The sequence below is a fragment of the Anopheles moucheti genome, chromosome 3 (assembly GCF_943734755.1).
Source record: "Anopheles moucheti chromosome 3, idAnoMoucSN_F20_07, whole genome shotgun sequence".
In the NCBI taxonomy this organism is placed as follows: Eukaryota; Metazoa; Arthropoda; class Insecta; order Diptera; family Culicidae; genus Anopheles; species Anopheles moucheti.
Window position 1 is genome coordinate 10,339,750 of NC_069141.1, and position 12,554 is coordinate 10,352,303.

The window sequence follows — 12,554 nt, forward strand, 5'->3', positions numbered from 1 at the left end:
CTGCTCCGTATCGCTTCTCTTTAAAGCACAACTGAATGCCGGCTGAACACAGCCTCAAATGTGTTATTCTATATTTCATAAGATATTTAAAGGGTCAATAATTCTGCCAACCAAATCTTCCAACAAGTTGCTGCAAAATTATTTCCACGTTTAAAAGGTGAGTTAGGCCTACGGCAAAAAAAACCTTCATCGACGAAGAATTGCAAATGCCCGCAATCCGGTCGATGAAAACGGTTTCTTCACCCAGGTGACAAGCCGATGACGAGGGTTCATTTCAACAAAGGTGTGGGCGAAGCAACTTTATCTAATCAGCATGATAGAACCTAACACCGGTAAATGTTCCCCACCGCCGAAAGGCTTTCTTCCAAACACAAACAATCCGATGACGCTTTATGTCCGGAGGTACGGAGCGTATTCTGGATGGCGTTTTTTTTTGCCTTCTTATCAGTTACCCACCAGACATTGGCGAAGTTAACGTCTATAGCGTCTGTACAATCAGGAAGAAGTTAATGTTAATGATTTGTTCAATTTGTGTTAATGATATAGCTTCATCATCAACATTTTAGACTATTCCATGGAATATTTGTATATTTATTGAAGATAATAAAAATTTGAGGTTCAGAAATGTTTGAGCATCGTTATCGTTGGTAACCACATCACGATATTGTGGAATATTATTTGAAGTTATCATATATGACCTTGCGGTTTATCGAACAGCTCACGAAATATGCTAGCACGGAAGTATTCTAGCCAACCATTTCAATCGCAATACTGCGCACACACACACTTACTCAAACGCGTATCATCGTAATTGAGTGACAATGTTTAGTCTTATCATCGATGGTCTATCACTATCACTAATACATCACAAAAAAGAAGCCTTCACACATGCACTTCCCGGTGTTTGAGGCTATACACTGAAAGCAGATGCAGTTTCTGGGTCAGCCTGTCGAATGGTGCACGTATATCTTGTAGTAGTCAATCGACTGTTGATGTGACCGAGCTTGATTCAAACGCTGCCGACGCGAGGAGGAATAATAAACATGAGAAAACTGTTGCCAAAACCACCGCATGTAATGAGCTATGACGATGCGTGAATCGCTGAAATCGCCCCTCCCGGAACACAAACTAATGCAGAATTTTTATCGTTTCTTCTCTCGCCAACAGATGACACACCTCCAGCGGCACCGGCTGGAGTCAGTGAGTGACCACAGCGGTCCGACCAGCTCGTCCAGCAAGTCGGACAGCTCGGACGGTTCGGCCTCGGAGATATGCGAGGTAATGCAGGAGTGGTCCCTGGACGGTAGTGATCCCCAGTCACATCCGATGCAGCTGCACCACCCGAACAACCATCAGCACCTAGTCCATCATCAGCATCACCATCATCATCACCATCACCATCATCACAACCATCATCGCCATCAGTCGCACCACCGTACGCTTCTTACGACTCACGAACATCTTCAACATCAGCAGCCACAGCAGCAGCAGCAGCAGCAGCAACACCTGGGTGGACTGATCTCACCCAACTCCAGCTACACCCAGGAGGACGTTGACGAGCAGGATGACGATCTCGAGTACAGCAAGCACGACCTCATCAGTCTGGACAACGGCATCATCACCGACTACGAGCGGGCACAGGTCGAGAGCTTCTTCAGCGGACTCGGCACCGAGGTGAGTACAGACATCGTCGGGGCGTCGATAAATCAATTGAGTGGCCTGTGGAGTGTTGCGTTGATGATGATGTCAGTGTGGCATCGACCGAAGCCGAGGTGATAATTGGAACATGTGCATGTTCGCTTTGACAGTGCGCTGATTGCACAGATGGGCAGGAATTAATGTCATGTGCATTCGGGCAATCGATTGGTTGTTGCTTTAATGGACATATCTTCGTGAACTTCGGGACCGGCGCTTGGTAGTCGGTTGAAATTGGTGAGACATTGGAGTTGCTTGCTATGCTTGTACACAAAGATCTGCAGTTAGTAGAGTTCTTTATCGTTACGGACGAGGGTACGATAGGTGTTTTAATTGACAATTTATATGACCTTACCGAACATTATCTAGAGAAAACGATTTATTATCTATAAAAATGGTCTGTTTGTCGCATAAATCCCACACAAAGATGTGTGTCACGTCGTACGTTTTGCAAAAGTATCCTTCTTATCGATGTGGCCGGAAGCAACAGGGCCTCAAGAGTAATAGTGCCCGTCAAGCAGAAGGTGTCAACAAACAATTACCCTCTTTTCGGCCTGCCACACGGTGAGCAACAGTGAGTCATTAGCGCACCCCCTCACACCCTACCGTCGCGGCATAACACGCAACAGTATGTGGAAGGGCTCAATTTTCTTAGCCGGCGGCAACATTAGTGACAATTATTATTGCCACATCGTGAGTCAGAGTCGTTTGGTTGTTTGCTGAAACAGTGAATCCGGGTCACGTGGTTCCCCGGTCGGAACGCGGACGGGATGGGAGAACGTGTTTCATGGAAGAATCGCTCGTGTGCTGTCACCTACAACAAAGGCAAACGCATCAAATGGCTGCTCGTTTCGCATTTTATCCTTCGGATAATGTTTCGAGTGTCCAAAGATGAGTGTCACGAACCGCACATCACTTCCCGATGGTTGTTTGGCGTGCCGAAGGAAACGAAAAGCTTCATGCGAATAATCACGATTGAATGACAGCGAGCGATTTCGGGATCTTCCTGAACCGGGGGTCGTGAGAAGTAAAACTAATACACACACGCACATATACGCGAATTTCAGTGACGCACGCAAAGTCATAGGCAACGTGATTTTTCGAAAAAAAAAGTGCCCATCATCAACCGGAAGGTTGGGTGATGAACCACGTGCACGCTACGGATACACAATCCAGGCTTCAACATTCGAAGCTCAACAAGATGGAGAAGCTGTAAAAGTCAGCAAAAAGCTCGACTACTTTGATATTCCCTCTGCTGCTGCTGCTGCTGCTGTCGGTATGTCATCGACGGGACGTCACAGTGATTGGGTCGTTGTTTTTTCTTACCTCCCCCCCCCTAAATTCGCAACGGTTTGTTATTGTTGTGTGTTGCGCCCTTTTGCTGTGTATAGTTCGCTTTCCTCCCGAGGGGTGGATTTACTTAAATGCGAAATATGTTTATACTCGTTTGGTTTTTTTTTCTTTATTATGACACTTACGCTCTTTCGCACAGCATCCTTTGCTGGAGCAGTAGTGAAGAAAGCCAGCGCACAAAACCGACCCAGTGCGCTTTCTTTCGCCAAATGAGGATTCTGCCGCGAAAGCACATTAAGAAAAACATTCGGAGCAGACGGAGCACAAACAACGGTGCCTCCCCGAGATCGACAAACAGTCTGCGCAAACACATCGGTGTCTTCCCCGTAGTCCCCAAAAAGAAAGGGAAAAGGAAGGAACACCCCCGGGGGCAACAAAGAAAAAGGTGATTTTGCATCTTAAATCGAAAAGTTATCATCTGTTAATGATGATTTGTGGCTTCGAAACGTCTTTACTGGCAGATGGCGTTGCTCAGAGTGCTCACAGATATATTTTTTTTTGGTTATTGTTGCGAAGTCCTTCTCCTTCATGCTGCCTTTTCGCGCCAATAATGATCAATACAGTTTGGAGGTGCCTGGAGAATATCCTCCAGGCACTGCGTGGAGACAAAAAAGGCATACGCCTCGTGCGACTAACAAAGAACGTCCACAGCAGGCAACACAGGATGGTGATGCGCGTCTGCAGATGATCGCTGATTGTGATTTTGGGAAAGATGAAGAAATTTGTCAACACAAAGACAACAGCTTTGGCGAAAAGGGCGAAGAATCATGGCCAAGGAGACAGGTTTTACACAACTCCATAGGGAACCAATCAAGCGATTGAATGTTTGCTGAATCATTGTGAGATATTCGTGCATTGCTGAAGAAGGGGAGCTTAATAAAGGTATGCTCGTTTGCTTACAACCATGCCATCCCTGCGTACATATATTTACGAAATATTAAATCAGATTAATCTTTAAGCCTCCAAAATCTTCAATAAATTAGTGATCTTTTCAGTTAATAAATTGGATCGTTTATTAATAGGTAAACTTTGCGATAAAACCAAACGCTCACTAAGAGAAATTAAGTTCACATCTTTACAATGTGATCTGTTTAATTATATCACTATTAAGAGAAGCTTACGAGATAATGAATGGCTCACTGTTTTTAGTCAACACTGTCATAAAAAAAACCACTCTATTACGGTGGAATTGTGGGACGAGAGAAAGATGCGACCTAACTAATATAAAGCATCATAACAATTCCGCTCATTTCTGTTCGTGCTGTTGAGATCTTCGTTTTTGTTTTGCGCCAAACAACCACCATAACGATTCCCAGTGGAGTCATCCGGTATGGTTATGCGGTGAAAAAACGAAACCACCAACATCAACCCACAATCAGCACGCAACTCATTTGCTCACTTGCTTTTCTTCGCTTCATTATAAAGTCTTCAAATTGGTGAACAAACAGAACAAAACTTCTTACAAGACTGCCACCATTACCATTCGGTGGCCCTATTATTTTTCTTTCACTCTTCACCAACCAACCGCCGGTGCCTTATTAGCATTGAAAATGGTGCAAAAATGTGTACATATGAGACCCGCGAGTAAAGGCATGCTGCCGTGGGGGCGGTGCATGTTTTACACCGTAAAAGCATCCGGAAAAACGATGGCAAATCTGCCGCAGCAATCGTTCACGGGCCGTACACCGTTGGTTGGTGTGCCCGGTGTGCTCGGTTTGCAGGAAACACGGGAGCTACAAATAAAGTGCCATAAAAAAGGTCAAAATGGCCCAAACTTTATCAAACACATTTAGCATAAACTTTTCGCCCGGTGCTTCTGTTCTGACTTTTGCCTTATGGTGTACTACACGTCGGCTGCACGGCTTGCTTCGGGTTGGTTGTAAAAGGAACACACACCGGATACCACTCCATCATGCCTGAACAGTTCCAATCATTCAGAGTTGAAGTTTTGCAGGATAAAAAGGTACACCTGAATGGCTAAAAAAAAGCATCCAAAGGCACGTACCAACTTGGAGGAATGAATTGATAGAAGACTGTAGTCCTAGGTCCTCCGGTTACTATGGAAAGACACGGGTCTCGGTCTACTATTAACATATGCTTCACAACTCCTTCGTCAATCTAAATTGCAAATAAAATCCCCGATACGACTTCACATATTTTTGCCAAATGCCGTTGCAATTTCATTTAATTTCGACTTCATATATTGCGTTTATCTTCCTTTAGGGGATACAAAGATACCTCATCCTCTACTTAATAACCATGTTAAGAGGTTAAGAGGAAGATGGCGTTAGCAAATGAAAAAATAGGGAGGGAAAAATTAGGTGTTGAATATTATTCAACGGTCGATTCGAATGCGACAGCTGGCTTCGACCATTTGACCATAGAGGGTGCCACATCGAACGGTGCAACGGATCGAGCCGAGCACGCCCGAACTAAGAGGATCAACGACCGGCTGGGAGAGAGAAATGGGACTTTTTTAGCTCCTCTTAAATAGCCAAATCTAAGGCAATCGATTTGGCAAATAAAGTTTGCTAAAATAAGTCCTGTTTGTGTGTTTTACTATGCTTGTGCATTAGTGTTTTTAAGTATTTGGAAGAACGCTGTTGCTTGACGCAACATAAGGAGACACCATAATTAGGAAGAATTGGTACAAAAAGGACCCCGGATAGCGGAAGTCGAGTACTCATTTAGTACTCTGAGTGAAGTTTCACCGAATAAACAAAACAGAGAGATAAACCAAAGATTTGGAGCCTGAGATTTTAAAGACTACTAATTTTTTAGAGGCCTGAATGAGACTTAATCTAATGTACAATTCATATTTGTTTGAAGGCATTTCCTCCTCCAAACAGTGAAAGGTCACCTCATCCTGGGTGTACTCGGCGAGAAAAGATTACTAATTAAGTTAAAAAAGAAAACTAAATCTAATGAAGCGTCTTCATACCAGCTGCTACAGGATGGTGTTACTCCTCCAAAAGTATTCCACAGCCCAGCTGCAAAAGTATTAACAGAATAATATAGGCTCCGTAGAGCTTACCCGAATAAGATAGGATACTACTATTCCGGTATCTAAATAAGATTCATCGCACTTTCCTTAGACCATGCATTAATAGTAATTTGCAAACATGTTACCCTTGCGTACGATTCCAGTGGACTTAACCTTACATTCTCCTTTTCTCTCGTTTCATGTCTTTTTCTTTACCTATGCGAAGGTGTACGTTAGCTCATCGTTGGCCAATCTGTACGAGCGCGTCGGCAAGGAGGACTGGCGTCTAGTGTTTACTGGTATACCGGTGCTGCTACACGACAAGGGCAGCACGCGGTCACGCTGCACACCGAGGGTGTCGTTCGTGCTGGCCGAGCGTGGTACGTGCTTCGCCCTCTGGAAGGATACCATCGACAACCTGTCCGACTACAAGGTAGCAGCGGCCGCCTTCCATACGATGTGTCTATCAGCAGGTAACGTCCCAATGTGTTCATTCGACACCTCGACGCTTGATTGATGTCTAATTGGTGCATTTCCCTAATTCGCAGATCATCGGAAAGTGATCGGTTTCAGTTTCGATTCGAACCAGGCGGCTCGGGAAATGTGGGTGCGGGTAGAGGAGCTGACGAGCAATCCGGAAAACATTGCGCTGTCGGCACCGGGCAGAAAACGAAAAACCCAGAAGCGTGCGAAACCGATCGTGCTGCCACCGAAGTCACAAATTTCGCAACCGTGCCAGTTCAACCACGTTACCAGCGTTACGACCGGTGACACGCAGCGTTACTTCAGTCTGCAGGCGTTCGTTTCGGCACCGATGAAGCACCGAAGTCCTTAAATGAGGACCACTTAGAGCGGATCCAACCGGGGATCAGCATCGAACCGAACCGATCTTTTGAGATAATCTCGAAAGGAATCGCATGAAACATCTTGCTTCTCACGTTTTTCCATGACACGAATAGTAATGTGTCCTGGAGTAGGAGTTTATTTTCAAACTCATATATATATATTTGCTAGCGTTTTTTTTTATTTGCGTCCTCAACATGGGCGGTTGTGCAATCACGGGGTGGTAGTATGGACTTTATGCTGAGTAACTAGAAAAGGCGTTACTATGCCACTAAGTAATGTAACGATTGTATGACATTCAACGAGGATAAAGTACGAGCAAGATAGGAAGTACGATTTGTGGAGGAAAGGAAACGAAATATTCTACAACTCCAGCAATTCTGTCCTCAAAGCGAATTCAGGTTATTCCACTCAATTATGATCAATGGTTTTATCTATACTAGACTTAAGATTCACATCTCTTCATGTAACACACAGGAAAACAAACAAAAAAGCATATACCCCCTTTTTCAGCAGCAACGATTGCTAATTGGTCCGATACAGCTGTACCAGTACCAAAATCGATCTTACGCTAGTGCTGAAAACTAGACTGCAGTGCCACATTTTGTAGATGCTTAAGAGATTTAGCTTTAAGGAATGTAATAGCAACCAGGAACAGGAAAACTGTTGGAAAAATAATGCGGTACCAACGTGTAACCATATTTAAATACCACCACCATCCGCGCCGGTATCTAAAATGGAAGAATGGTCAGTTTGAATATAAATGTATGTCTGTGATAAACGAAAATAAGACACATGAGACATCATCGTACGATGTGAACGCTGGTCGGTGCGACCGGCAGACAACGGGAACGGAAACGAAGCAAAACTCCACAAAAACTGTTAGTTGTTAGCACATAGATGAAGTTTCTTATTTCACATTTTCAAATATATAAACTCTACTCAAAAACCCAGCATCGAAACATTGGCTTGCACTTGCTGCCCCTTTGCCAAAGCATCAATTACAATACATTCCCGTAAGATGTGGTTTTTTGCCCATGAATAACTTTTCACCCAATATCAAGCGATGCAAAACTCCACCCCTCAACTGTTGTAATGTCTATTAACAATCATGCTTTCCAACATGTACAGAACAGAAGGCAGCATTCATCACATCATATGAATGAAACCGACAATGGTCAAAACGTTTGCGATGCGCGTTTATATTGATAAATGTATCTCGGAAGGAAGTTGAGAAACAGTTCCACGTGCTGTAAATATTTGCAATGAACCTTATGTGTAGTTTGGAAAATAAATTTCAATTTTATCAAACGATTGGACCGATGTTGTGTGTGTTTTTGTTTTAGATTATGTTAATATCACACGAATGCAATGAGAACAACTAAAAAGTGCCGAATCTATACGTTTGATATTAAAATTCAACTGTTTTCGTATTTAAAATTGAAATATTTCAACGCACGAAATGAAGTATGAAATATTTCAACACAATCTGTCCAGACGTCAAAATGGCATGCAAGCGTTTCATTGATGTTTCACGGCTATTGCTGTTTAAGAGCTGTTTTACGGTCTTTTTCAGCAACGATGTCCTCTCTTGTACAACAATGATTGTTGTTGAATTAGAACTTTCTACGTAGAAAGCAAATCAAGCAATTAATATCTGCAATGTCTTATGTACAGTAGAAGGATTTGCAGCTTAACATGCATTGGAATTAAGCTAAAAAATCAAACGTAATTTGTCACGTAAACATTGGTTTAATGAAGGATATTAATTCTGCAGGATCTTATGAATTCTTATCAATAAAAGTAATACTGTAGCTGTATAATTATGTATGGATTAAAAAGTAATGGTAAAAATCACACCATCCAACAACTCACGCAACATTTGCGTGTCACATTCCGATCCATCACCTAGCTCCCATCCGCAGTTATAAAAACGAAGTGCCTGCAATCGCCATTAGAAGCAGTAGATGAAGGTGGACGACAAACGACAAAGGAACGAGATTCGGTAGGAGATCAATCGAATGCAACAAGCCACCAGGTGCAACTTTCAGTTTTTATGTCCCTCACCCTTATCACTTCCCTCCCGTACCGTCCCGTCCTGCCTATCACTCCGTTCCGGCGTGTGTGATCGGTTTTGTTCGTTGCGGAATGGTGAGAGAATGAAAGCGAAATTTTCACGCCACGTTCCCTTTAAGAGAGTGACATCACTGCCTTATCGGTACGGTCTATTCATCAATCTGTCATCGATCGATCGATGCAGGGTCCTACTCATCGACCCTCCCCGAACGATGACGGACAACTGGCCGGCCACTGTTCCATAGTGCACCCGTGCAGACCCGAGGTGGAAAAATCCTGAAAAAAAAGGAAATGGAAAAAAGTGCACACGGGGATGCACACTGCCGCAGTTATCACCGGCAAACCTGGTGACAGTCCGTACATGGTGATGCCGGTTAACTGCGCGCTTAGATCATGCGTCTTATATATCGTGCATCAGCGCGCACGGCTGGTGCGCCGTACGGACGGTCGGATTTTACGTAAGGCATCCCTGGAGGGGAACGAGGGAGGGGGAGGGAGAGTCCCAGTGGTATCAGGCGGGAAAACACCCACTTTTCCAAATTCCAAGAACTGTATCGATGGGTATGTTGTGGCAGGCCACGCGAACCGGGAGTCGGTCAGCCGCCTCCATAATGGGTTGCATGCCACTAACACCACACCGTCCGGTTTTGGTGTGGTTCACTTCGTCCACACGATATGATGTGATGCTGTGCATCGTAGGCACAACACTCATCATCACAAAAATCCCGTGTGTTTGCAATAGCGGGGAGGCAGCACTAGGTCAATAACATCTACGAGGCACACGTGCACCATGCGACCGTTGTTGAAAGTTTAGCACATGCAGCCCTAATAGGGCCGTCCTATGTGTGCAATTAATTTACACCACAAACCAGATTGGGTCCGCCGCGAACTCTGGGACTTCTTCATCTGGGAGTATTGCCGCGAACTCTGGGACTTCTTCTTCTGGGTAAAACCGATTGGAGATATTAATATTTCCAGTAGTTTCGCCCAATATCAGTTAAAATTTCCTACTCTAGATATGAGAGGTACATTGCACATTACGTCATTTACAACTTGTGTCCCCAAGAAATCGTCTTCAAACTTCAAGATTGCCCTATGGAACCTCATGATTCCACAGACAATCCCGATCGATCATTGCGCATCGTCGATCGGTCGCACTGATAGCGTATCAACGCGGCGGTGTGAATCACCTCTGATCTGTTGCTAAAACAAATCCCAAAAACAGACCTCCTGCGGGATCTGCGTCTTCTGCTTTCATCATCAAGCAAAACGATACGGCATACGGCTGTGTGGCGGATGATAAGACACGATGATGCGCTCCTTCGCCAACCGGTACAGTGTTCAACGCCATCATCTGCAAGCATGGAAATGTGACGCGTCTATTAAATTAAGTATTAAATTTAGAACATCTTCAATTGACTCACACAAACTGCGTGTACACGTGACGTTACCGCGCCGTCCAGCGGTCGGGAAGAGCGGATCGGAATTGTCACTCCAATTATATACTACCGATGCGAACGACACGAGCAAACGGCCTGTTCCAGCGGAACCCGAGCATACCCACACACCCGTGGGAGCCATTTTGGCACGGAGTATCAGAAATAGCTCCAGATTCTGTAACCCTTTCCACCCGTCCTTCCGAGGGTCCCACAAACATCCTACACTCGTCGCGGCGCCATCAATTCTGGAGTTCAATCGATGTTCACAAAAAAGGCGGCCACACTACACCACCACCAAACGGAAGCGGTTTGATGCGGTCCAAAGCGGCTTGAACCTGGTCCCGGTTGGGGATACGGAGATCCGGCGGGCTCATACATTCATTCATGGGCAGAGCGCGCAAGCGTAGAGGAAACACGGCAAAAACAAGCGATCGGCGCCTGACCTTTTTTTTTGCGGACTCCACCATCGTGCGCGTCTTCGCGGGTCTTTGCGGGATTGTGAATTAGTACAGAGCGGGCCCCTTTTGCGGCTGTGACTTTGTCACTGGACAGAGCTGCTTTCCGGAATATGCATGATCTTCATGACAGAATGGGTAGCATTATTTGCGTGCGCATTATTATCGCGAAAGGGAGGCAGTTCTATAGCGTACGTTGACATGTACTAATTTGTTATGCATCAGAAAGGTAAGTACGGTTCTGAAGATGGAGAGGAAAGTTTATTTTTTATTTAAAGAACTTTTGAAAAATCTTTGACGCTTTGACGAAAGCTTTGACATTCCGACACCATCCGAAGTTCTACGAGCTCCAGCATTTTTACCAAGACTTGGCAGATCCCTGAATACGGATCTGTTGAAGTTGAGTTATTCTGTTGAAAAATGATTTGCAAAACCTCATTCAATGATTGACCTTATACAAAATGGCACGATATTGATCAGTCGTTCACTGCCTCGTTACCATATCGAACACCAAGGAATTGGAAGATGTGTCCGAAATAGAATCGTGCACAGAATTGACGTGATTAGAATTGGTGATTGTTCCCAAAATGGGCCGTCCCAATACCTCAACATATCACCCCAAGAGACCACCACCAACAAGCTGCTAATCGGTTTGCATTCGTTATATTGAACTTCGGGACGGTACCGACTTTCGGCGTCGATAGTGACCATTTTTTCTTGACCATCGTATCACCATCGTATTTTCCTGCACATCCGCGTGAGCGCATGAGTAAGCGCGTACCGTACGCTGTTATCCACTTGGAGAAATTCAGTACCACCGATGTGTATTCCGGTAAATCACCAATCACCCGGCAACCCGGGAGGTTTGTCCGGCGGTAATAATCGCCACCACCGTCTGTGGACGATGGCACGTGAGGAGCGAGCGATGAGAGCGATGCGCACATATTGGCTACATTCATGCCGCGAGTTGTGAGGCGATGAAAGTGAAGAAATAGCTCCGCTTGACACTAATGGCAAATGACAAGGGTCCTTCTCATCGGTTCCGTGCCGGCAGGCACCAAACAAGTACCGTAACGTGCGATATGCGCAATACACATCATCACTGTCACCGGGAGCTTACGTGCCGCAGTCGGCACACCAAGCAGTGCGCGTACGCGCTTCCGGAACTGACCGCCAGCCGGGGTATATTAAAGTTCTTCGACGACGTGCTGGTAATGCATAAGCGAACGCCATCGTTTGTCCCGAAACGCTAGAAACGTGAAAGAGAAAGTGCCTCACGCAGAAGGAGTTGGTGTCGGATTTTAAATTAACGTCCCATTACGCAATGCTTGGATGGTCTTGCCCGTTAGACGAGGATTCCACGGTGAAAACTACCAGAACTAGCCATCAGAAAGGGAAACTTATTCCAGATCGGCGACTCGGTTCCGGTATGCCATTTTGGATTGAAAGTTGACGAAACTCGAATTGCTTAATGGTGCTTCATTTGGTTGATGACCATAAGTCGTCACCGGAAGGGATCGCATTCCACTAACGCCTGAAATAGTGGCTCATCATGTCAAGTCGCCTAACGCTGTCAGAAACGCTCTGGATAAATCCTGTAATGGAACTGTTTCGCTCCAGAACGATCGATCGGCTAATTTCCAAGTCCAAGTAGAAGGACAAAACGAACGGCATTTAGAAAGGCAGATGTATCTGAGTGTGAATTGCCGC

The 12,554-nt window shown here is 45.0% G+C and overlaps 1 protein-coding gene across 3 annotated transcripts; it reads left to right on the forward strand.

Annotated features, from left to right (window-relative positions):
• The first annotated feature begins 955 nt into the window (after positions 1 to 955).
• LOC128301749 (uncharacterized) lies at positions 956 to 8,188 on the forward strand. Of its 3 annotated transcripts, none has more exons than XM_053038369.1 (5): positions 956 to 1,073; positions 1,168 to 1,278; positions 1,474 to 1,674; positions 6,258 to 6,504; positions 6,580 to 8,188. In XM_053038369.1, exons 1-5 carry the CDS (start codon positions 1,044 to 1,046, stop codon positions 6,864 to 6,866), a joined length of 876 nt encoding a protein of 291 aa, XP_052894329.1. In that variant the 5' UTR covers positions 956 to 1,043; the 3' UTR covers positions 6,867 to 8,188. The 3 variants fall into 3 exon arrangements, with proteins under 3 accessions (XP_052894329.1, XP_052894330.1, XP_052894328.1); XM_053038370.1 differs by having other exon boundaries at positions 1,477 to 1,674; XM_053038368.1 differs by having other exon boundaries at positions 1,168 to 1,674.
• The last annotated feature ends 4,366 nt before the right edge of the window (positions 8,189 to 12,554 follow it).